This window comes from Octodon degus, unplaced genomic scaffold (genome assembly GCF_000260255.1).
Source record: "Octodon degus isolate 3935 unplaced genomic scaffold, OctDeg1.0 scaffold00057, whole genome shotgun sequence".
Lineage (NCBI taxonomy): Eukaryota > Metazoa > Chordata > Mammalia > Rodentia > Octodontidae > Octodon > Octodon degus.
The window spans coordinates 5,324,185-5,350,032 of NW_004524633.1; the positions used below are offsets into that span (position 1 = coordinate 5,324,185).

At 49.6% G+C, this 25,848-nt stretch overlaps 1 protein-coding gene and 1 pseudogene across 15 annotated transcripts in view; both read left to right on the top strand.

Annotated features, from left to right (window-relative positions):
• Nucleotides 1-25,848, top strand: part of Sgip1 (SH3 domain GRB2 like endophilin interacting protein 1) — a 187,730-nt gene that overhangs the window by 88,502 nt on the left and 73,380 nt on the right. For all 15 annotated transcript variants that reach the window (XM_023718286.1, XM_023718282.1, XM_023718284.1 and 12 more), the window contains 2 exons: nucleotides 1,835-1,889; nucleotides 2,508-2,683. In XM_023718286.1, the coding sequence (XP_023574054.1) occupies nucleotides 1,835-1,889; nucleotides 2,508-2,683 (231 nt within the window). The remainder of the gene's footprint in view (nucleotides 1-1,834; nucleotides 1,890-2,507; nucleotides 2,684-25,848) is intronic.
• On the top strand, nucleotides 14,453-15,194 carry LOC105742513 (annotated as a pseudogene).

The following is a 25,848-nucleotide window of genomic DNA, read 5'->3' on the forward strand; positions in this document are numbered from 1 at the left end:
TCAAAAGGTAACTGACAGTGAAGTGTGAAGGGGACTGTAGCAACTTAGTCTCTATGTCTGTACCTCAAAACATCAAGTACTCCTTAAATGAATGCAATAAAAAATTTTTTTTAAAAAACAGTGCCCTGCATGGTGGCACACACCTGTCACCCCGGAGGATGAGGCAGGAGGGGCACTAAGAGGTCAGGACCAGCCTAGGCTACGCAGTGAGTTCAGAGTCAGCCTGAAATGCACGGTGAGATCCTGTCTCAAAAAGACAAATAAGCCGGCCTTCTGCATGGAGTCTGGGGCCTGTGCTTTCTTCTCCCGCCGAAGGCCATCACCATTGCCCTGGTGGCTGAAGCTCTCCTGGGCCCATCCCCACTCTCTGTCAGGCCTGCAGACCGCCCTGGGCAGGCCCCCTGCTGGGGCCCATCTCCCTCCCCGGGGCCTTCAGGGCCTGCTTTCACTGGGGCTTGGTTCCAGGCCTGCTATGTAGCCCTGAGAAATGACCTCGACTTCGGCTTGCATCTTTCTCGGGACTGGGAAAATGTCCGCTGTGAAGGCTGCTCTGTCCTTAGGTGAGACAGGTGCGCACCCCAACTCGTACCCCGCAGTGGGGACTCAAAAATGAGCCATGGAGCCCAACCCGTCACATGGCCTTTTCTCCCTCCTGCCTTTTTCTTAATAGTCCGAGGGGTCTTTTGGGGCTGGATCAGCTGGAAGGACCTGTGGCTTCCAATGCCCAGAGGGTACAAACCCAGATTCTGCCTGCAGAATGACTGTCCACAGTCATGGTCCTTGCCCCCTTGCCCTCTGCCCTGTCTTTTGGGATCAGAGGCCACAAGCCACCTGGCTGAGGTGGCCACCAGTTTAGACACAGGGTCTCACTACACAGTTTAGACTCAGAGATGCTCCCATCTCAGCCCCCCCCAGCACTGATGAGATTACAGGCATGTGCCACCATGCCCAGATTTGGGACTGGCACAGCATGCCCAGGGACCCAGGGCCAGCACAGCATGCAGTACTGGGGATCAAACTTGGGTCCTTGTGATAGCCAGGCAGGTGCTTAGACTGCCAAGCTATCTCCCCAGCCTACCACTCAGCTTCTTTCCAGCAATTGTCACACAGTGCCCCCTGCAGGTCCTCCCTCCTGCTGCAGAGGGGACAGCCCCTCTGCCCTCTCCTGGCAGTACAGAAACTTCCTGCCGGGACCCCCCTGGGATTCTTCAAATGCCACTAATTTCCTCTTCCTGTCAACACTAGTGGACTGTCTAGATGTCTGTGTTTTGTTTTGCTCTATTCTGTACGGGGATTGAGCGCCCACAGTGCTCTGCCACAGAGCTACATCCTCAACCCTTTCAAAAAAAATTTTTTGAGGTAGGGTCTTATCTAAGGTATCACCCACAAAGGACTCAACCTCGCCATCCTCCTGCGTCTGCCTCCCTAAGTTCTAGGGACACAGGCTTGCGTCACCACAAACAGCTTGATGTTTCATGTTCTGCTGTTCTTTGTTTTGATTTTCACCTACTCAAATACATTTCCCCAAAGCAATAATTTGCATTTGTTCCCTGCATTGCTGGGCACAGTTCCTGGCTCACAGGAAATGGCAAGATAAACTCTCTTGGCCTGAGAGCTCTCGGTGCCGACTAACTCCTCCTTCCTCTTCAGAGCAGAAGGGCTCTCTGAGTTTCCTTGGGTAAATATCTAAAGATAAACTCTCAAAAGTTACAAGCTAAGCCGGCTAAAAGGAGAGACTTGTCTACATCCTCAAATAGAAGATGCTAGAAAGAAACCAGGACTCCCCCATCAGCCCCGGGATGACGCCTGTGCCGTGTGCCCTTGTGTTTTGCAGAACTCGCCTGAGCTGGATGAGGAAGGCTACAGCATCAGACCCGAGGAACCCGGCTATATCCTTTCTTTATTAGTTTTAGTATTGATTCTGATTTTCTCTCATGAAACAGTAAGTGAGATTCAGATTTCGTGCAGGTGGCGTCCTCAGCTAGGCCGCTCTTCTTAACTTCAGCAACCAGGTAGCAGGCCAGTGCTGCGAGGTGGGCGCGGCCCTAACTGGTGCACAGAGAGAAGACAGAGTCAGGAAAAATATGCTGAAGGCCACCGGGGATGTTGGGCTGCCTGCTGGCCCTGGACAGGGCAGCAGCATTTCCGGTCACTGGGCAATGAGCGCCCCCTGCTGTCCCCCAGCTTGGCACTGGGCAAAGCCTGTCTCTCCCTGCAGCCCTTGAGCCTCACCTCGGGTCCTTCGCAGCCGCCTCTTCTCGGGTCGCGTGCTCCACGCGTGCGGGTGGAAAGGCCCCACGGCGGCACAGGCGCAGGCTGAGCGCGCTGGCCCCTCGGGGTCACTGCCTTTGACCTGGGGACAGGTGACGCAATCCCAGCCTTGTCCTGCTCATTTCGTTTCGCTTTGGCTCCGCCCTCGAGGGTCCCTTTTGCGGCGCCCCCGCGTCGTAGCCTGATTTGCTCCTCCCGGCAGAAGTAAGAGCTAAGAGTCTTTAACTGCGTTCTACCTACCAAAGGAAAGCACTTCTACTCCTCGAGCGAGTCCGAAGAGGAGGAAGAGTCGCACCGGAAGTTCAACATCAAGATCAAGCCGCTGCAGTCCAAGGACATTCTCAAGAATGCGGCCACCGTGGATGAGCTGAGAGCGTCCATAGGGAACATCGCGCTGTCCCCGTCCCCCGTGGTGAGTGGCGTTCTCGCGCTAAGCTGGGGTACACTGGGGGGCTCGCGCTCGCGGGCTTCTGCGCTCTGTCAACCTCCGACAGCTCTTTCTGATGTAAGAGCGTGACTCAACACTGCACTCCTAGTGCTTTTCCAAACTTTAGACGTGCATGGAAATGTGTTTTCTTTTATATTCCTGCAAGAATTGTTTTCAAGAGACAGGGTAACAAAAAAAGAAAATCCAGATCCACTTCTGAAACAGACTTAATGGTTAAAAAGAACGTGAAATTCATAACAGTGAGTTTTAAAAACACATCTTAGTTTCCTTTTTCATCACAAAAATACATGCAAGGAAAAGTTAAAAAAAAATGTTTTTAAAAAGAATTTTTCCTTGCTCGGTTCCAAAAAGAGATATGATAAAAACCAGTGCAGCTTGGTAGTAAAATCCCTGCTCTGTATATTTCATGATCAAAGTGTCTTAAATGCTCACCTTTAAAGCACCCCAAGTGCAGTTATTGACCTACTTGTGTTATTCACAGCGTATCTTCTTGCCACTGGTGCTTCCTTGCCTCAATCCCCAGCTCCCAGATTTCCTCAGTTGCTGAATTCTGAGTCAGATTTTACAGTGTTTTTCCCATGGTATTTGGTAAATGCCACCATTGTTTTCTAAAAATAGCTGTGAAGCACAGCTGAGGGCTGTCAAGTGCAGAGCCGGGGTGCTCCTGGCCTCTTCCTTGGGGAGACGGTCTCCCAGCAGCCTCCACCTGATCACACTGGCTAATAAAACCAGGGCCATTCTCAGGTGCTTCCGGAAATATCTCAGTTAACCTCTCTGAAGTTGTTGTAATCATTCATCCTGTGAGAATAAGCTCTGCCTGCCTGGAAGGAAGGAGGCCCCCAGTGACGCCTTCCTCAAAGCTTAGCGTTGATAATGGCCGTCCTCACTGCTGTTGGCGATGACTGAAATAATTGCCAGTCATAACTGGCCATAACCAATGACAGTCCTGGTCATATCCTCCCTGATGCCCAAACATAGATTCCTGAAAAGAATGACATAGATTCATTTTTCTCACACTTCTTTAATTCAAGGTATAGATGTTAAATTCATCTATCAGCCTGGGATTTCTCCTCGGGGTCATCTGAAATTCATACATTCTCACTTTTTAGCTGACATATTTCAAGCCAATGTGCACTGACAGAATAATTTTTTATTGTGAAAATTGATTGAGTGGCAGAAAATGCTTTGCGTGCACTCCTCGGCCGGGCGTAGCACCTTTAGCGGGCACTCAGAAGCTACCTGGGGTCTGTGAGAGAAGGCATGTTCTTGAGATGCCAGGCACAAATGTGTGTGAGGTCCAATTTCCTGGGACCGTCCCGGAAATGCAGTACAAGTGTGCTCAAGCTGGTTGAGCCTGGGCAAAGAGAAATCCAGTACCAAGAAGAACATGGGCCCGAGCTGTCTGCTCGTCTTCCAGCCCGGCAGGCTGCTGAGGGTGCGTGGAGAGGAGCGTTGTGGACTGAGCTCTGCTCAACATCGCCTCTGAGCTGCCCTGTTGGCAGGATGCTCTTAAGGTTCTGGTGAAAAAATACTAGGACCAGCGACGGCCCACGCCAGGAGACCCACTGTCCCTCATTCCCACCCCACCTCAGTTTCCCCTCCAGTACGAGGACCAACTCTTCCGTTCCTGTGGCCCTCAAGCACATGCGATTTGTGATGATTAGGGTGGAAGCGCGAGCTCATGCTTTAGGAATGAGAGCACACTTCAGGATGCGCAGAAGTAGGAAGACAGTCCTAGCTGGAGAGCGCATGTCCTTGTCCAGATCACCATGTGCCCGGAGTGTGATCCCAAAGATAGTGTGTGTTTAAAGTTCTGCGGTTGTTATTGCAGTTAAAGACACGCTGCCGTGAATCCCCTCAAAATCCTCCCTCTGGCTTCAAACACACGCGCCCCGCGGCCTGGCCCCTCTCGCGGCAGCTCCGAGTCCTCTTGCCTAAGCCTCTGGAGTTGCACTGGCGGCCTCCATGTCCTGAGTCGATTGAAAACATGGCCCTTTCATGGTCATTTTGACTTTGGGGCGGAGCTGGAAGTCACACAGTGCCAGATCTGGTCAATAAGGTGAGCAAAGACACAGCGTGCGGACTTTATGAGCTGCCTTTCTGCTGGCCGGCTCTGGGCCGCAGCACTCGCTGCATATCATGCCTCACAGAGACAGTCAGGAAAGAAAACTTCACTCTGCCGATGCTTGCGAGTGAACCAACAGGTGTGTGAGCGGGACCGGGGCCAGGCCAGGCCCCGTGTGGTGACCTGGCCCTCCTGCACCACACGGCGCATCAGCTGCGTGCGCCTTTGCCTCCCCTGGCCACACATTGCCATGTGATTCACCCCAGAATGGAGCCTTCAGTTCCTTCAGTGGTGACTTTGCAACACATAGAGGCCCCCAGCCTTGCTGGGCTCTGCCATGAGGGACCCCTGGGGGAGGGTGACAGACTGAGCATCCCAGGCCCACACCGGCGCTTATGGCCATCCCATTCCTCTCAGGTGCCTTCAGGCCCTCTGTACAAGACCTGTGTCCTAGAACCTGGAGTTCTGGGGGCAGCAGTGTGTCACAGAAGAGCAGGGCTTTATGCTTCCTCACAGCCACACTCCTCGTGACCAGCAAGAGCCCATGGAAGTCTCAGGGACCGCCCGTCATCCTAACCGCATCCTCTCATTGCCAGTCTCTGTGGCATTTGCATTCTGCTTCTCCTTTAAAGAGTTGTGCCCTGTGCCTCAGTTTCCAACCTGCTGCCATTACAGGCGCATGCTATTCTCATCCTAGAACATGGGCCAGTCCCATCCTGAGGCAGGTTTTAGGAGCAGGAGTTTACATGCCTCTTGACCTGCCTGGATTTTCACTCTTAACCAAATCGAATTCCCCTTTTTGGGGAACTGCTTTTATATCATTTTTCTCCATTTTGGATTTCTATGAGTAGTTTTCTTTCAGTCCCAATGCACTGCCCTTCTCCTGGAGGAGCTGAGTTAGAGGAGGGAAAGGTAGCAGACCTAACCGCAGACTCCCGCTCCCGGTGCTATGCGGGCCGTGTACGTAAGCCTGCTCGAGCCTCGGCTGCATGCTGCCATGGAGAGGGTGGTGCGCGCCTGTAAGTTCAGCAGTGTATGATGCCGAGGCAAAAGCGTCTCAGGCTGGAGCTCCGTCTGGGCCACTTAACAAGAACCTGATGCAAAATAAAAGGGGCTGAAGGGGCGGGGGACGGGGCTCGGTGCAACAGAACTTGAGTGTGTGCGTATGCACAGACACAGCAACAACAAGTCTAGAGAATTGTTGTCGTAAATGTCCATCTTTTGGATAGTACAGTGTAAAGCCAATCCCAAGGGAGGACACAGAAGTAAGCAGGGCACAGGACACCCTGGCAATTGCACCTCACACTTTCCAGGGAGACATAAACCTCCACAACATCATCCAAGAGACAGCTTTGTTCTTAAAGAGTGGCCTGTCTTCTGAAAGGAAGTAAATAGAATAATCTATACAAAATTGAACCCCAAGGACATGCACCTTTACCAGAAAGCAGCACAGTCAGAACTTAGCGTAGAGGGCCAGCAAGATAGCACCTGCTTAGGCAAGCGCAGGGACCAGGGTTCAATCCCTGGCGCCACTCACCATGCTGGTCTCAGCCCCAGGCAGGCTGAGCCAGCCACCAAGACTGCATATGGTGGTGCACGCCTGTAATCCCAGCGCTAGGGAGGCTAAAAACAGGAGGATCACTGCGAGTCCAAGCTGCATAGTCAGACCCTGTGCCAAATACATAAAAAGAAAAAGATAAAGATAAAGAACTCAACATGGAATGGAATGGAATGGAATGGAATGGAATGGAATGGAATGGAATGGAATGGAATGGAATGGAATGGAATGGAATGGAATGGGACAGAACGGAACTGAATACAGTTTCCTTTAAGGTAATTTGAGAGAAACAGAAATAGATACTTCACGCCATAATTATTCAAACAAATGGTCTGTGATTCCTTAACCGGTGACCTTGGGCACTTTATAAAACCTGTGCCTTGATTTCTTCATCAGCGAATGGACCAATACCCATAGCCACTCCAGGGGGCTACTTGAAGATTGAATGAACTAATACCTGTGAAACATTCAAAGCAGATGCTACATCCAGAGGTGACAGTTCATCAGAACTGTCCACAAAGCCTAGGACACAAGTCTAAGATATTATCATAGTAATAAGCCAGGAACTCAAAGGGCCAAAACTCATTTATATCCAAGGTCTGCAGCGATTCTAAACATCAAGCCAGGGAAACAGCAATAACTCTTGTGATGCCGATGAGCTGGTGTTGAAGGTAATCCCAGGTTGCTCCAAAGCTGCTGCGTAGCTGGCCCATCCAATATGGAGCATGGCCCACCAAGTGTGTTTGTGGACAGTGGGTGTCCTCTGCATTCCCCTGAGTCCTTCCACCAAGAATTAGCCAAGCACCCCTTAGTGCAGGCATTGAGAGCTCGTTAGGCTGGGGAGCTAGCTCAGTAGTCTAAGCACCTGCCTGGCAAGCACAAGCGCCTGAGTCTGATCCCCGTACCGTGTGCAATGCTGGTCCCAGAACCCAGGGTGGGTACATGGTTCCTGCCCTGAAACCAGGTGTGATGGCACACGCCTATAATCCTAGTGCTGGGGAGGCTGAGACAGGAGGATCATTATGAGTCTGAATCTGAGCTACATAGTATCCAAGATGCTGTATCCAAGGAAGGGAAGAAGGAAGAGAGAAGGAAAGAAGGGAGGGAGGAAGGAAGGAAAGAAGGAAGGAAGGAAGGAAGGGAGGGAGGGAGGGAGGAAGGAAGGAAGACTGAGTAGCCTATCCATCCTTCTTGCTATCGCCACCTCTAAAAAATGATTAGAAAATGCCATGAGACACTGACACTAGCTGCGGAAATGCCCCTTGGGACCCGAACCCTCTCCTGTCTTCCCTTCTGCTTGCAGACTGAAAATGGGTTCTGCCGCGATCTAGGGTCCCCTGGCCTCGTCACCTCCTAGGACCTCTGGCGTGGATGCAGCCGTTCCTCCTCTTCAGAGCTCTATCCCTGGTCTGGCCTCACCTGGTAGCTTAACACGCGGCTGGTTTCCACGGCACCCAGGGACACAAAAACATCTTATGGTTTAATGCTTCAGATTCCTTTGCTTCCGTTCAGTGAGCCAAGCTCACTGCAGCCTTGAAAAGTTATATTTTACCTAGAGGCCTGCAGTGCCGCACTAATGAAGAAGATGTGCTCCCAAGTGAGTCGGAACTCAGTTTGCATTCGGACTCAGTGTGCATTGACCATGTGACCTCGGACAAGTTACTTAACTTTTTAAACCTTAGTCACAGTCAAGGCTGAATCAAGGGCAAACTAAGGTGACTGACGCTACCCACCTTCTAGCAAATGTGTGAGGGATAAAGAGGGCACAGAAAGCGCTTAGCAGATGCATGCATTCGGTGTGCGAGCAACACACAGCGCATGCTCAGATTTGATAGCGGACACGGTGCAGCCAGGCCACCGCAGAACACTCCAACTCTTTTGGGGCACACGTAGCCCCTGTGCTCACTACCTGCAAAGTATTGCTGGACCTCCTCTTCTATGAATGACTTTCTGAGGTGCGAATGCCGCTGCTGATTGCCATCCAGTGGAAAACCAGGCCTATACAAACAAGAGCGTGTTGGGTCAAGGAGATAGTTCAGTAGAATAAGCCCTTGCCTGGCAAGCGTAGGGTCCTGAGTTCAATCCCTGGTATAGAAAAAGAAAAAAAAAAAAAAAAAACCAACAAGAGCATGTCGTCACCCACCTCACTCACAGGAGCTGGCACCGTGTAACTTCTGGTTCTTCCTCAAAGTCAAAATGACTGGGAAAGTGAGACATCTCAAACCCACGCCAGACCTCGAGGCAGCCACAGCAGCTCAGCTGAAGACACTCATGCAGGGAGACCTCCAGAAGGGCTGCAGAAAGGCAGGAACAATGGGATAAATGTGTGCACAACAGCAGGGAGTGCCCTGAGGGAAATCTGTGGCAATATGTCTTTTCTTGGAGACATTTAAAAAAGTCTTTTTCAATCACACCTTGTTGTACTCAGGGTTTACAAAGGAAAAAAATTAATATAGGGCACATAATTTATAGGATTGTTTTCTAATAGTCAGCCAAAAAGTCAAACCCAAAGAGAGTGCAAGAGATCTGTCCACACACTAAAGGCCCAAAGAACCCAGCTGAGAGCCTGGATTCCCTGGCAGTGTCCTGCTTGAGTCCAGCTGAAGGCCCGGAGTCCAGAGCAATGTGTCCCAGGAGTCCAGCTGAAGGCCTGGAGCTCATGACAGTGTCTCATGCAGGCCTGCTTCACAGAGCTGCGCTGGGAAGGCCTTAGGTCAGTGGTGGAAGCCAGGAAGTTTGTCAGCAGGATGAAGGATCTATCAGTGCCAGCAGGCTGAGGGATCTACGCAGGAGCCAGAAAGTGATGCTCAAAGTAAGAACCAGAGCCATCCCCTCCCGAAAAGTACCACAGCCATCCTCAGCAACAGCAAGCTCCTGAGCTCCTCTGATGATGAGAACAGTGAAATCCTTATCAGGAAAGCCAGCACGACAAGCTTCTGCAGGAGACTGAACTGTGCACCATTTTCCACCCCCGGAGCCAGGAATGATGATCAAAGTAAGGACCAGGACCCCAAAGTGAGCTTCAGCCATTCTCAGAAACAAGGTCCTGAGCTCCTCGAAGGAGGAGCGCACCAAGTTCATAGGAAGGCCAGTAGGCCAAGCTCCTCCAGGAGAACCAACGTCTCTACTTCCTCTCCAGCTCCTTTTATGTTGTTGGCAGTAATCCTCAGGTGGGCCTTCCATGCCCAGAACTACACTGATTCAGTTTAGCTGGGTGTTACAAGTTGACCACCAGTTGTCAATCTACTACCTCCTTTGTAAATAAAACCCAGAAGAGGTCCTTAGTAATTGGTAGCTGTTATTAATGGAGCGACAATACAGTATCTCATGATGACAACTCTCAACCTTCCTTTAAGGTTACAGACCACGTTGAGAACCTACAATGGTGATGGTGATGTCATTGGTATGGTGGTGGTGAAAGTGATGGTACGAGTGGTGATGCTGCAGATGATGGTGGTGGTGGTATAGTGGTGGTGACGATGGTGATGAAGGTGCAGTTGGTGGTAATGGTGGTGTAATAGCAGTGGTGATGGCAAGGATAGTGGTAATGCTGATAGTGGTGGTACGATGTGGTTCATAGTAGTGTGGAGATGGTGGTGATAGCAGTAATCATGGAAAGGGTATAGGTGGTGGTGCTGGTAATGGCATTAGTGGTGACATGATTGATGGTGGTAGTAGTGATGGTGGTAATGCTGTGGTTGGTGGTGACAGTGCACATGGCGATGGCAATGGTGCTGATCATAAAGTACTTGGTGGTGATGGTGGTGGCATGGCAATGGTGATAATGTGGAAGATGGTAGTGGTGATGATGGTCATAGTGGTGGTGGTGATGTCAGTGATGCTGATGGCGATGTGGTAATGATGTGTTGGTAGAGGTGGTGATGGTGGTGGTGGTGGTGATGGTGGTGGTGGTGGTAATGCTGTGGTTGATGCAGATGGTGGTGCTATAGCACTGGTGATGGTGTGGATGGTGGTGGTGACAATGGCAATGCTGTGGATGGTGGTCATGGTGTGGATAGCGGTCATGGTGGTGGTGGTGGTAGTGGTGATGGTGACAATGGTGATAGGCATGGTGATGACAGTGCTGATGGTAATGGTATAGATGGTGGTGACGGTGGTGGTGGTGATGTGGTTGGGGGCAATGGTGGTGATATGAATAGTAATAATGCTGATGGTGGCGATGTGGCTCATAGTAGTGTGATGATATGCACAGAGATGGTAGTGGTGATGGTGCTGGTGCGGGTGATGGTGATGGCATTAGTGATGATGCAATTGGTGGTGGTGGTGATGATGGCAATGCTGTGATTGGTGGTGACAATCACGTGGTGATGGTAGTGGTGATGGTGCTGGTGCGGGTGATGGTGATGGCATTAGTGATGATACAATTGGTGGTGGTGGTGATGGTGGCAACGCTGTGATTAGTGGTGACGGTCACATGGTGATGGCAGTGGTGGTGATGAGGTGGTTGATGGTGACGGTGGTGTCATGGCAATGGTGATCGTGTGCATGATGTTGGTGGTGGTGGTGGTGATGGTGATGGTACCCATGGTGATAGTGGTGGTGTGGGAGGTGGTCACGGGACAACCCAAGTGCTGCCTGCATCTTGACTGTGCATATGCACAGTATTATTAATATATTATGCACAATATTAACGTATTTGCCACCACAGCAACCTGTGAATGGGTGGTATTATTACTCCACTTGGCAGATTAGAAAATTGAAGCATTGAATGATTGACTCGCCCAAGGTGCCACAGCCAGTAAGTGAAGTCGGAACACTTTGACCCCAAAAGTCCAGTTTCTAAATCAGAACACTTAACCACAGTCTTATGCTTCTATGGACTGAGTTGTTGGCTAAGAAAATGTTTTGTGCCCAATGTCCAAGTACTCACAGTCCTTGAAGGGTGACTGAGGGATGCTCGGGTGTCCAATGGCCTGCTCCAATGCCCACCTCCTGGCTTCCTGCAGGGGGTCTGTCTACAGCCACTCCCTTCGGTGGCACTTTCTGCATCCTCCTCATGATGATGATCCAGGCTAAGCCACCACCCTACCAGGCTCAAATCCTGCTGTGTCAAATGTTTGCAGAAATTTTTTAACCTTGTATTCAGACATTATGCACCTTGGTTTTAAATGTTGAGAGTGACACCTCATATTATATGACTCAGTTTCCCTAAACAGTGACTCAGCAGGTTCTTTTCTGTCACTAGCATGTTGGAATAATGCCTTGTGTTGCATGAACACCCAATGATGTGTAGAAGGATCCAATGGGCACTGGTTCTCTGAGCAGGGCCGATGGCCACAGGACAGGGCAGCAGAGGCAGAGGCAGAGAGCAGCAGCCAGCTGCAGATCTGAGGCTGGGCTTAGCTTGGAGCCTGCTGCCTTCTGCCTGAAGTGCAGTGTGCTTTCTTGTCTACCCCTAACCCCAGGCTGGGGCCCGTGCCTCGGTCACCTTGCAGATCTCCCTCGACTTCAGTTTGCTGACCTATATTCTGGGCTGAGAGTCTCGATTGTAGGGGCCAGTGGAGGTGCAGCAAGGAGGCCCAGAGAGCTAGGGCTGCCTTCAAAGCCCAAGGAGGAAGAGGAGGAGGACCTCTGAGTCTTTGAGATGAGGACTTCAGGACCTGCATTGTGTTGTCTGCGGGCTATGGATGAGTTTCTAACCCCAGAGCCTCTCACCCCAAGTCTGTAAAATGAGAACAGGTGTGGGCCTGCTTGGGTTACTGTCAGAAGGCTGAGTCAGAGACAGCACTGAGGACACCCTGGAAAGAAGCTTGGCTTGCCCCCAGGTCCCCTAGAGCTGCCCTGTCTTCTCCTGCACTTGAGGGACAAGAGGAGCAGAAGGGAACCAAACACAGCAAGGGAAGACTGAGCCAGGAAGACTGCAGCCGGGAAGCAGTTAGAGAAGCCGGCGCCTCTTCCCTCCCTCCACCTGCAGTATTCAGTGACAGAACAAGTGACAAAAATCAGCTCTGAGCTATGAAGTTTGCCATCCACCACAGCATTATTTACTAAAATAATAAATAAATAAATAAACAAGAGGAAGGCAAGCCAACTTGGAAGAGGAGGCAGCCCGGCACGGTGGCCTATTCCAGGGGTCCCGCCCACCCTTCCACCTTGCTCTTGCCTTCACTTTGGCAAAAGGTCCAGCACCCTGTGGAGCTCAGTTAAAAACAAGGAGCCATCCATGGGAGGGGAGGGCACTGTCTCCTACACAGCACTGATGCCTCAGTGCAGAAACACCCCAGGGGCCAGGCAGGACTGCGTACTGCACATGTGCGCTGCTCAGTGACCGGCCAGCCCGGGACCTAGGGGACTGGGGCTCAGCTGAGGGCCAGGAAGCTTACTGAGCTGACTCCGTTTCGGTTGGTCCAGACCAGAGCCCCCACCCTTGGATGCAGAAGCTGCCTTTCCCATCCCCGTGGCCTCAGCACACAGTGCAGCTGGATCCCAGATGCCATCAGCGACAGCCCCTCCAGAGAGAGCTGCCGACCAACGTCCGCCACCATGTGCAACCGAGGCTAAAGGCCTTGGTTCTTTTCTATTTTATTTCATATTTCAGGCTTTACAGAGAAGGATGGATGATGAAATCGGTGAGAAGTTTCTTTTTCAAAACATATTGTTCTCTTCCCTACATTTTCAAATACCACACACGGCCTACAGAAGAATTAATCTTCTGTCTAATGTACATCGTTTCTTGCCTTCATGACAAAGGTGGTTTTTTCTAGAGGATTATCTGCTACTTCCATTTCTTGACCCTTAAAATTACAGTATTGTTTTCTAGTTCCTCTCATGCCCACCCAACCTTGGTAAGAAGAAGCCCTCAGTGTGTTTTGTTCTCCTTGAAATAATGAAATATTCATACTTGCTCTGGACCACTTGCACCATTACTGCTGTTCGTGTTGGTAGTGCCCTCAGAGACCATGGCATTTGGTTTTGATGCATGAAGCGGAAGAGCCAGATTTTCCTTCATGAGCTCCAGAATCTTATGCAAGCTGACCTGACCTGAGGGTTTCTGCTCTCAATTCACAGTCTAATTTGCTGAGACCAGGACTACTATATTGATACAAAATATTAAGAGCTCACCAGAAGTAAGGAGTTCTTCATTGGTGTGCTTTGCAGTTCTAATGTCCATTGTAATATTTCAAAAAGGACTAATTTAAATTCTTCTACCTTGATTGTGCAGTTCTCCTGCTATAGAGTTTAGAACTTAGACTAGTTTTAGTACCAAATAGTCAGAATCAGAGTACAGTGGACTCTGCAAAGGAGCAATCAATTTGAACAGTAAGTTTTTACTCGAAGCAGAATTTGAGAACAACTCCCGGGATGCTGGGATTCCAGCCACTCTTGTGCTCTAAGGTTACAGCTTCCTGACGGCTTCTCTAGTTCGTCGCTTCCAGGGCCATGGCACTGGGTGACACCGCAGGGACCTAGGACAGCCGGCCTTGTGGGCGTGGGGGATGGGCCGGATTCACCAGGGGCAGTGAGGCAGAACTCGGCTGTGACAGGGTACAGTTTACGCTCCTTATATCATTCCTTAAAAAGAGCAGGTTTAAGGTGCTACATTTCTTCGATCTTTTCCCCTCCACCTTTCACCAAAGCTTTCCCACTGCTGGACAGCCTGACATCATGAGGAATCATTACGCCTCTTCTTTACAATTCTCCCTAAAGTTCTTTTCCACAGTTGGCTGAAGTGTGTTCCGTGGGGCCGAGGTTTCTGTCACGATCATGCCCCTCCTCCACCTGCACACCCAGCGCGGTGTGTGTTTTCTCAGGTGAAGCCTGAGGCTCTGTCACTTTATGACCCTCAACCCTGAGCGTCTAGTGTCTATGACCACATTTCTTAAACTCGTAATTATTTTTATTCAAAGGAGTTTCTATACATGCCTGAAAAATAGAGTAAGATACATTATAATATGATTTTTAAAAAGGATATTGTATCTCTTTGCCCTCTGAAGTTCTTTGATCAGTGATAAATAAAACTTTTACTTGTTTTACAAGAATTAAAATGTCAAACACTCACATTAATTATATCAAAAAACATTTTCTTGGAGATGAAATGGATCGTATTTCTGAACAAAGAGGACGTAACTTCTGGTAGCCACTGTAGTGCATGGCGCCTCTAGGACAGCCTCTTCCGGAGGTGCCAGCAGCCCCGTGCCCGGTGAGTGCCTGTGCGCGCCGCAAATCCCAGAGTCCCGGCCCAGTCCCCGGAGCCCCAAATCCTTCTTCTGTCTCCCTCAGCTCAGAACAACTCGAGGGCACTGACATCGCCTCCAAGGTGCACCCCGTTGGCAGTGACGGCGACGCAGTCTGGAGAAAGCAGAAGAAGAAAGCCCAGAACAGGCCTCAGTGTCGCATGGAGGCGAGAAGGCTCCGGAGAGGCCTGCCCCCAAGGAAGCCCCACCACGTGCCCAGGCACAGGCAGAGCAGCTGGCTGGCCACTGGCCTGGTGCATGGAGAAGCTGGCACTTGACCTCGAGACGCTGAGACCCACCAAACAGACAGAGCAGGCTATTGGAGCAGTCCGAACGCTGCGCAGTGGAAGAACGCCCTTGCCCCGGGAGAGACAGCACGCCCTTGCCCCTGCCCCGGGACAGACAGCGAATGCGCTCCTTGTTTGGGAGCTACAGGGCTCAGAAGGAGGCTGAGTGGCCAGAGGCGCTGCGAAATCTCGGGGCAGCTGCTCATACAGCCCAGGTGCAGCCTGTAGGTGGGTCCGCCAGAAAGAAGAGCGAAGAGTCTGCAGGCCTCGTCCAGGAGGGAGCCAAGGCCACCCTTGATACTCCTGTTGAAGAGTTTAGGTTCAATTTCTTTTAACCTCTTCCTCATCTTGGAACAGCTTTCACATGGTAGGCTGTGAAATGGTAGGCGGGTTTTATTTTGAGAGCAGGCTCTCTCCAGGAATTCTATCAGTGTACAGGGGGTCACCCTGTCTGTGGTTGGTCTGTGGATGTGGGTCTGTGGCAGTTGGGCAGATATGAGACTGCCCAATGAGCACAAGACCCCATTTGTAGCTTTTGTGATGAAATGTCTCTCTAGCAAAAAATACAAAGGTGCATTTATAAAATCTACAGTAAGCTTAAGTGTGTGTTGTATGAAGAATATAATACTCAAAATCCAGGATTTAAATAGCTGATAATGATGAGGTTTTGTGGGAAAGCTATGTGAGTGTACACTGGACTCATATTTGAAAGGATGCCTTGTTCAGTTGCTGGACATGGTGGCGCACACCTGTAATCCTAAAGCACTTGGGAGGCTGAGGCAGAAAGATCGTTGCAAGTTCAAAACCAGCCTAGGCCACAAAGTGAGTGCCTGAACTGCAGAGCGAGACCCTCTTTTTATTTTTTTTTTTATTTATTTATTTATTTTTTGTTGCTCGCATGCTTTCAGGGCACTTTTGGCCAGCGGGAGAGGTGTGAGGTTCGAACTCCAGCAACCTGAGGCTGACAGCTTTGTGGAAGCAGCCACTTAAAGGCCTGAGCTAGGGCCAGGCCCCCGAGACCCTCTTTTTAAAAAAAAATAAAATAAAAGTTTAGTATTTTATGTAAAAAAAAAAAAATAAACAAAGGGAAGGTGGCATATTTCCTGTCTCACATGTGTCCCACTGCCCTCGGACCTCAGGATGGTGACCCAGCCACCAGCCCAGCCATAGGACACAGCTTGGGGCCAGGCCGACCTCGTCCTGGTGGGGACAGCAGAGCCGCCGGGCCTGCCTCCTTCTGCCCTGCCCATGTAAAGCTCTCCTCGGTCCTCTCTCCCATTTGGAGCCCATTTGTGTATGGATTATTTTTGAACCTGACACACAGGGAATCAAATCGATCTTCCAAAGGAATAACAGCGGCACACGCCACACACAGGAATTTCCTAGCATTGGCTTGCGCTGCGTATGTTGTCTAAGGCTGTTCCGAGCAGGCAGGGGTTAGCAAAAATCCACACCTGAGAGCTGCAAGTCAGGGACAGGAATGAGCCACACTGGGGCACCGTGATGCCACAGACATTACTGTGGCCTGAAGGCCCTCGTGGGCAGGATGCCCAGAATGGCCACTCTGCTCTCGTCCCCTGGCTCCCTGGCTGGGGCCTCTTCCTCCAGCAGCCACACTGTCACACCTCTTACCACACAGGCTGCACTAGGCCTCCTCCTCCTCCAGGAAGCCTGCCCTGACCACTTACAGAATGCCACAGCCCTCTCTCTACCCTGGCATTCCCAAGAAGCCTCTGTGGGAGGACCAGCTAAGCCCCTGGGGTGCAGACTTCACCCATACCTCATTTGCTGTACTTTTAAACATTACATTATCTTCTAAAACACTTAATCCTTTGCCGAATTATTTCACTGCTATTCTTGACGGCCTCCAATTCCAGACTAAGCTCACTGGACCTTTTCTTTCATTGACAGCTGTGCCTAGAATCATGTTGGGTATCCATTACACACCCAGGAAGTAGCTGTTAATGGCTTAATAAATGAATAAATAATCACTTTGTTCTTTGTGAATACCTGAGTTGCCATAGATAATTAAAGAGAGATGTATTTTATACTAGAATTGCATTAGTTAAAATAATAAGGTCTAGGAATATAGCCATTCTATTTTTAAAGTTAAGCAGCTGCAGACTTAAAAGGCCCCCAGATGAGCCCCACTTCTGATGTCTTGATCTCACTTGATGACACTTGATTCCAGAAATTCCCATGGCAGCTCCGACCCTTGGTCAGCAGCTAAAGCCTGGGAACGAGTCCGAGTTCCTAGCTGGAAGCCTCTGTGGGAGGACCAGCTAGGCTCCTGGGGTGCAGACTTCACCCGCACACCACGTTCAGCATCAGCGCCACTCCTGAGCAGAACCCCACCCTCCTGCCGAAGTGCCGCCTTCGCAAGACCTAGCTTGAATGGATGTGAGCTCTGCCAGGCTGTATGGACTATAAGCGGTCAAGAGGAGCCTGCACATCTGCGGAAGGCAAGGATCTGCCGCTGGGCAGGTGGGCACACTGACTTTAGAGTCAGAAACAGTGTCTTCCTAGTCCATGGGACGGGACACCCCTGTCCTTGGAGCCCACTCAGTGGGTGTCGTTTACGCAGCTGTTCTGTCCAACTGAAAACCATTTACTCTGTCTTTATTCACAGGGAAACTCTAAAGTCTACATCTCTTTCTCTATTCTCAGTTCTATAAAAATCAACTCGAACTCTGTTAGCTCATTATTTTATTTTATTTTATTTTTTAAAAATACACAATGATCATAGAAAAACAGAATTAGAAATGATACAAGATTTCACTAAACAAAGTAATAGGAATTCAACAATGGTTGGCATATTACATGATATAATCTTATGTTAGCTCATTTTATATCAAGAAATATTTTCATTTTCCCTTGACAAGAATTGTCTTGTTTTACTTTTTCTTTGTTTCTAAACATCCTAAAGCTACCCTTCAGCTTAGAGGCCACAGGCCAAGTGCTGACAGGTGCTTGCCAGGCAAGGCAACATGCTGAATAAAAATGGTCTAATACCGCCTGTGGCCTGGGGTGCACGATGGGAGAAGGCCGTGGGAGCCCTAATATTTGCATGTTCATGTTTACTCTTCTGATTTTAATTGAATAAAAGGCGGGTAAGACACTTGCTCTGTCATCAGGTTAGCCCCCGGGACTGAAAACACCCAAGATGCACAGGATTGCCTCAGAGAAGCTGGAGCTCAGAGCCCTCCTCCGTAACTGCCTGGCATGATCCACTGGAAAGATTCAAAATTATTGTCTAGAATCTGTGATCCGTGAGCACTCAGCACCGTAGTTTCTAGATCTTGATGTGATAAGGGCCCAGAAAGTGGCTTCAGCACCAACCTGGATCAGGCTGCCCAGAGTCGCACAGTCCGAGCTCCTCGGTGCACAGCTCTGCCCCTCGGGGACCATGACCTGGGAGTTCTGCGGGTCTCCTCCCTCAGGCAGTTAGAGCCGGTGAGGTCAGCTACACAGGGCAAAGCCGTGGTGCGCACTCACGGAATGGAGCAGCCAGTGGCACCCTTGTCCCTTCACCCTTACAGGGTAGCAGTTACCCCTTCCTTACAAATTACACCTCTGAGGGGCAGTGTAACTCGCCCAAAAGACATCCAGAAAATAAGGAGTTGGGCTGATTTGAGCACATAAGGTCTCACAGTCCTCCTTCCACCCTGACACTCCCTTGAAAGCAGTTTGGTTGTAGCCCAATATGGCGGCTATCTGTAGACTGAGAATTGGACCTTGTTAATAATTTTCATTTCACTTGCCGAGAAAGCTCCGTGTCTGAAGGTGGCACAGGACACCCTCCCCCCTCCTGGCTGCAGTGCTTCTGGGGCACACCTGCTGCAGTGGAGACCTGCGGCTTTCCCATGATTCCACACATGTCTGTGTAAAGCAGTGCCACTGCCCTGGAGTCGAGGTCACTGATGGGAAGAGAGAGCACATAGCAATTAAGGAGGAGCTAAGTAAGCTAATTAGGGGAACGTGGATGGGACCATCCCAAGTGCCTCGGGCCCCTTGCAGTCCAACCTTATTTTAGAGAGAAATTCATCTTCCCAAATACTTGTACCATGTTCTAGTGTCCCCCAAAGGAGAATTGATAAACTTGTTTGGAGTCCCCCCTCCTTGCACCCCCCTCCCTCCAGCACTGCGGGCGGGTGCTGGAGGGAACATATGTGTAACCCTTGCTGTGAGAGCTTAATCCAGTAGACATGGCAATAATACAGAACAAAATGACAACTGCAAAGATATATTAGCCGTGCAGACCTTTATGTTCCCTGAGGCTGGGAAATGTTGCGAAAATAGAAAAGCCCTCACTATTTATTATTTTGGGGGAAAGGAATGCTACAAGCCACAGAAAGAAGGAAACGTTTTATTCTGACTGGAAGGCTTGGGAAAGGGCCCCTCCGAGAGACGTTTCTGGTCTTGGACAGTGCGTGTGGTTTTGAAGGGGAGAAGGAGAAGCAGGGAGTGGTGTAAGCACCTGGGACCTGGGAGGTGAGGGGACGTGCAGGCTTTCTAAAAGGACAGGGGAAGCACACAGCAAGCAGAATACTGACACGATGCCCGGGATTCAGAGGCAGATTTATTTAGGTCAATGGGCCCTGACTGGGATCCCTCCCAGGAGAGCAGGCTCAACCTCTGGTGTTCTGCGGTTTTCACACCATGCCCAAGCAGGAAGTGCCGGGGAGGAACCAAGGCAGGGAGGGCAGCGGGCAGTCATCCTGGTCGGCTAGCAGGGCAGGGCCACCAGTACAAGGGTAGATCAACGAGCATCAGTGCATGGAGCTTGGTACCGCGGTACAGTCAGGTGTCCTGCATGCTCAGTTCAGCTCTCGTGGCTACAGGGGTCAAAAGGTAATTACAGGGCCACAAAGCAGTTTCAAAGGAACAAAGTTTTGGAAAGAACAATTGCTCTTGTATGGTTTTCCCCTTCCAGGAGAAGGCAAGGCTTGGAGCTAACAGGAGCCCATGGGAAGGCGCGACCGCAGCAGCGTGGGGTTTGCTTTCGGTTTCCTGGGTACCGGGGAGGTGCTGGAAGGACAGCGCGTTGTCCTTCACTGCTCCAGGCATACTTTGGAGAGATGAGACAGAAGCCAGATCCGGGCAGGCCTGGCAGGGAGGAGGGGGCAGGACACCTGGGTCAGCAAGTCCCCAAGTCCCTCGGTAGGACCGCAGTGCTCGGGTCCAGGGAACGAATGCACAGTTGTTCCTGCAATCTGGGGAGTGAGAGGGGTCGGAGGAAGACCGAGGGCTGCAGCGGCGGCGACTCAGGCAGGGACGTGCGTGCCAGTTTCCCCGGCCAGGTGCTGAACTTCTGGGCGAAGGCTCACGCGGCTTCTCGAGCGTCCGCGCTGCGCTGCGTTCATGGCCTTCGCCGCGCATGTCTGCAGACAAAACCCGGTGGGGTGACGGACCAGCTCCCGGAGAGCAGGCGCGCTCGGGCCTGCGTGTGCGCTCTGCGGCCTACAAGTGACAGCCCAGAAGGGGCCCCGGGGGCGGCCACGCGCAGGGGTGACAAGCGCGGCTGGGGGGCCGGGGAGACGGCTCAGTGGAATAAGCGCTTCTCTAGCAAGCGTAAGGGCCTGAGTTCAATCCCTGGTTCCACCAAAAAAAAAAAAAAAAAAAGACACAGAAGCACGGCTGAGAGCTGCCTTCGCTGGGCAGCCGGGAGGGCATTTCTTCCTGAAAATGCACGCCACTCTCTCACCCTGTCTTTACTTTTCCTCCCCACGCCTTCGCTCTTAGAGGAAAAGTCCGGTAAGAAATACCAAGTCCTTTCTGTGTTTCGGCCAAATGTGATTTGTTCTGTTCATTTTCTTCATTTGCCTAGCTGATGGCTGATTATTTTTGATACCTAAACATGATTTTGAATGTTGAAAACAAACCTTGGCAAACCAGGACAAGGTGTAATTATACCGCATGGGGAAAGGAGGAAGTGGGTGCTAAGTGATTTTTGCAACCCTGTTGTTAAGGGCTGTAGGGTGATTTTGTAAAGATTCCCCTCTGCCTTCCTCACAGGCATATGACAATTTCCTAGGTCCTGAATTTCATTTATTGTAGCTCCCACTAGAATCCATCAAGCTAAATATAGACCCCATGAAATAGGCAAATACTTTCAAGCAAATTTTTTTAATGTATAATTGCCTGGGAAAGGGAGTTTTAGGAGGCTAAACTATTCATTGTTGTTATTGTTATTTGTTTTAGTAAATCAAAATATCCCCTCCTTCAACTGTTGGTTCTGAAAGAAAAGATCTTTATAAAATGTAAATTGCCACGCAAACATTACATTACAGCAGTACCACAAAGCTGATGTGAGAAGCCTACACCTTTTTGTTTCAGCGCATCGTGGAACCCATTTTTAAAATAATTAATAAATTAAAAAGAGGAAAAGGGAAATTATGTTCTCTGTTTCCTGGCTCCATGGAAGCATGTTCTCCTGCATGGCCATCCCAGGTGACCTCTACTGTAAAATGGGAAAGTGTTTTCATGTTAGCCAACACCAAGAAGTGGCTGGTGGGCTCTGCTGCACTCCCCGGAGTGGATGCTACAGGAAGTGCCGCCAGCTTTACCTCTGCCCCTTGTGAGGAAACTGAACTGGAGGAAGTCCATGTGACAGGAGGGAGGAGGGAGGGAAAGCGCAAGAACAATGAAAAAGGGGATCCAAACACTCAAATGTATCAAAATGGGTGTCTAGGCTTTTTTTGTTTCCAAAAATAAAATGTGCATCTATAATTGATTCCAATTGTGACCATGATGCGCAGCCCGCTCCCAGTTGCTGAATGCCAGCGCTGTGTCCCAGGCCACATGGCAGGACAACCAGTGCTCCCTCCCTCAGAGGAGCTCTTCATGTGTCACCAGCTTCTTGTATCTTCTTTGACCCTGAATCTTTCCTGAATCACCAAAATGTGGCCATTTCCAATACTGAAATTTACCTGGGGGATTTCAGGCTTCTCCGTCCCTCCTCGATTTACTCCTGCTGTCCTTACTGTAATAAGAACTCTCCATTTTCACTTCATGTACAATTCCCTTGCCTCATTTTTCTTATGAAAATGTTCATCTTGTCGGCTTCTCACCGGGGTGTCACCAAATGGTGTGTCGGTGACCAGCAGGCTCTTTGCTTCGTTTCCTAAGTGGACTCTCAACATGGCCTAACTACATCTCATGGAAAACAACGATCTTCTCTGTACCTGGGTATACAATCACAGGAATAAATTTAAATATAGGCAAACCGAACAGCAGCAGGTGGACACTCAGCAGAGAGTTGTTACCCCGAAGCTTCTAAATACAAATAGGAATTCTGGGTAGTATCTTAATAATAAACAAAATGATCCTCCATTCTAATTCTTTCTTAGAGATTTCTGTGGCATACACCACTCACTTTGCTGTGTCTAAACTGTATAAAAATATCTGGGGCTTTGTGGGTTGTTACAGTGTTCCCTGTAACACTGAATTTAGCAAGTGAAGATATTTCAAAACTTCAAAAACTGAGGCAGTGACATAAGTGCTTCTCTGGCAAGCACATGGTCCCAAGTTTGATCCCCGGTACAAAAAGAAAAAGAAAAAAAACTGAGACTGGTTATTTAGTTAATATAACAAGCAAGAGAGATTATGTTTGGTTGCTTCTTATAAATACCTCAAAACAATATACCCACACTGGCTGAGACCAGGTACCCTGTAGGCTGGGGATGTAGTGCAGCAGTAGAGCGTTTGCCTCACACACACCGGGCCACGGGTTCAAGCCTCAGCCCTAGGGTGGGGAAGTAAAGCCTGCAGTGCCCTAGTTAACCAATTTAAATTCATCCTGGCATGCTAAAGTAACAACACAAAATTACCATGATGTAAAGACACTGGAGACTAGAAACACATAGCCAGTATTTTCTCTTAAAGGTACATTCATGTAGAAAACTCACGTACATTTTGAAATAAACATCTGCATTCTAGTGACCAAGTCATAACCTAGCAATGTTAACCCACTTGGAAAATAACCTCAATCTACACAAGAAGAGTTACCTCGGAGCCGAACACCACAACTCAAGCAGGAGGATAAACAAAATGATTTCTGCATAGTCTTCCACAATGCACCAGAAGACCAGGAGAAATGAGCAACCGATGTCTAATTAGAAACACAGAGAATTCTGTTCAGAAAACAAGCAGGCCAGTCGCAGTCTCTGAGCAATCAGGGTAGCTGTAATGGGATCCATTATACGAGATGCAAATACCTGCAATCGGAGGCGAAGTGGCCACCTGCAGGCGCTAAACTAAATAGGTATTTTATTTTTCTGCAGCTCAAAATAATTTTAGCCCACATTTAAAAACAAGCATTTAAACTTTTTATAAACTTTTTTTAAAATCTGAACTTTAATCTTTTGAACATTTAGTTTTTGGTTGCTTGTTAGTTTTAATTCATTGCTTAAAATTTTCACCAAACTTTTAGTTTTTTAATCAAGACCCAATATTGAATTTGTTTTCTCCTACCTTTTGAGGCGAAATCTATACATTGATGGACCCAAACATGACGCTTGTTAGGTACCTCAATTTTTTAGGAAATGACAGGAGAAAGGACAAAGCAATTTGGGAAGGTGCAGAGGCCTCTTCCCAACTAAGGGGGGCTTCGCCGCCCTTCTGTCCAGCGGGCTCGTCTGTGGTGATAGTGAGTGTCCAGCCCTTCCTGCTAGAAGGGTATTTCTGAGTATTTCAGACAGCTCTTCATTTTACCCTTGAGGCCTTCTGCCTGAGACTCCGCACCACTTCTAGCTGGGCTTTTGCCATCTCATTAATCAGCCTGTGGCCACAAGGATGGGGGCAGCCGGTGCTTGATGAAAGAGTTCTACGAAGGGAATTTCCACAGTGCTGTCTCAGAATGTTGTCTCTTCCTATAGAGGAAAAACAGCGTGAACTGCTGATTAAAAGCATATGTTTTTAGCTTATTGGAAATTAAGATATAACTTGATTCAAATGGATTATATTTTTGAAACTATTTTGAAGTGCATTTTATATAATCCTAAATTGATGAATTTTCTTGGACTTAAGAGTCCATTCTGTATGGTCACAACCATCAGTTTATTTTGTATTATTTTTCATAATTTTATATTGGGGAACTTATTATTTTAGCCTCCTGTTTGCTGTATTTTGAAACTTTGTCATAAAATCCTCATATTTGCTTTAGTGTGGTTGCTAAAGAATAATAAAATCTAAATCATTATACATAAAATGGCTTCAGATTTCCTCAAGACCCAGTGTGACTGGGTCTGTACTCCCAGTGCTCAGGAGGCTGAGGCAGGAATATTGCTGCCAGTTCTAGGCCAGCCTAAACTATATGGCAAGAACATGTTACAATTTTTTTTTAAAGTATGGGTTAAGCCAACAAATATTGTTTCTGTGTCACATTTTTTTTCTGTCGATTGCAACCAAGCAACAAACATAAGAAAAGTGGGATCAATACAGACCAGCACCTGAAAAAGAAGACAAACTCTCACAAGTAAAACCGACTAAGATAAATAAGTCTAAAGTCCTGGTTACAGATTTGGTCTGAGAAATCACCGCTGGGTGTTAGCCCCAGTGGTCTCTGCCTCCTCCTGAGTCTTCCAAAGCCATTCCTGAAGGGCAGCGTCCCCAGCGCGGGAGGATGCAAGATCACCACTCTAACCTCTGTCTTAGTGATGGACTAGCTCCATCTCAGAACCTCACTTCCCTCTCCACCTCAAGGGCCTGGGTGTCTGCGGAGGCCCGGGTGCTCCAGGCACCGCTTCTGCTTGCTATGTCCTGCAGCAGGGTCCCCTCGTCATCTGGGCAGCTCCCCACTTGTGAGTGGCCTCATCGGTGGGAGGGAACCATGGGGGATTCCAGATTCACCCACATCCCCAAAGTGAGACTCCACCAGCCTCTCTCCCCCACACAGCCTGCTCTTGCTGGGGCGATTGGAGCTTGCTGGGGCCCATGCACAGCAGCCCCAAGGAGGTCCAACGGGGCAGGCCTGTGCCTGCCTGCCACCTGCAGACCCTGTGTAGCTCATCAGTGTCCCTTCCAGGCCGGGCATTCTTGTCATTTCCACCTGGGCTTGTCCGGGGCTCCCCTCTTCCCCGTCACCTTACCCACCCATGGGGAGAGGCCACCCCAATCACCAGGTCAGGAACGCACACAGAGGAGCACACACTCTAAGAACACTCGGGAGAAAAGCCAGAGAGAGGCCGACTGCAGCCTGCTGGTGTCTCCAAGCTTCCCTCAGGCTCTGGGAGGTGCGGACTGAGCCCCTTACCTCTGCTTCACCGGCCAAGGCTTTCCCTGAACCTCTGGTCCCCAAAGTCCCGCACCCCAAATAACTTGGAGAAAAACTGTCGGCAAGACATTGAAAACACCATTGTCGATGCTGTGTGTTGCTGCCTTTCTTGTGCGTGCATACGCTAACCCGTGGGCATCCATGTGGGCAAAGCTGGAGTGGCCGGTCCTGAAAGCCCACTCTGCTTTCGCTAAGCCCGGGCCCACCCGCCCTGCACCCCAGCCTGCACCCGGGCCTGCACCCGGGCCTGCACCCCGGCCTGCTCCCCTGCGGTGCGTTCGATCGCTTTCTCAAATCCGCCCCTGCGCCTGCGGACTGACGCGCGGTTCGTTCTCTGACCCGGTGTCTGTTCTCTTTTCCTTTCTGCTGTTCACAGAGGCGCAGCCCGGTAAGAGCTCTCAACTTTTTTCCCTTCAACATGCGTAGAGAAAATCATGTCATAAATCCAGGTGTGCGTGAGGTGGACGGATTAGGATGACACCTCGGCAACCTTAGGCTCTGTGAAGTGATACGTTAGAACTACCAGAGCTGTCCGTAGGAGCTAAATTAATATGGAGGAATTTTAACTCAGTGCTAAGTGTGAAAAAATAATTGTGTGTGTGCATACACATATGTGTGTGTGTGTGTGTCCAAGGACTGCAAATGGACCAGAAAGCACCACAGAAGTTGATAGCAAAGCAAATAATGAAGAACAATAAAACTGTAAAAATAAAAAAATAAGGCATTATAAGCCACGTTGTTTTAAGACTGA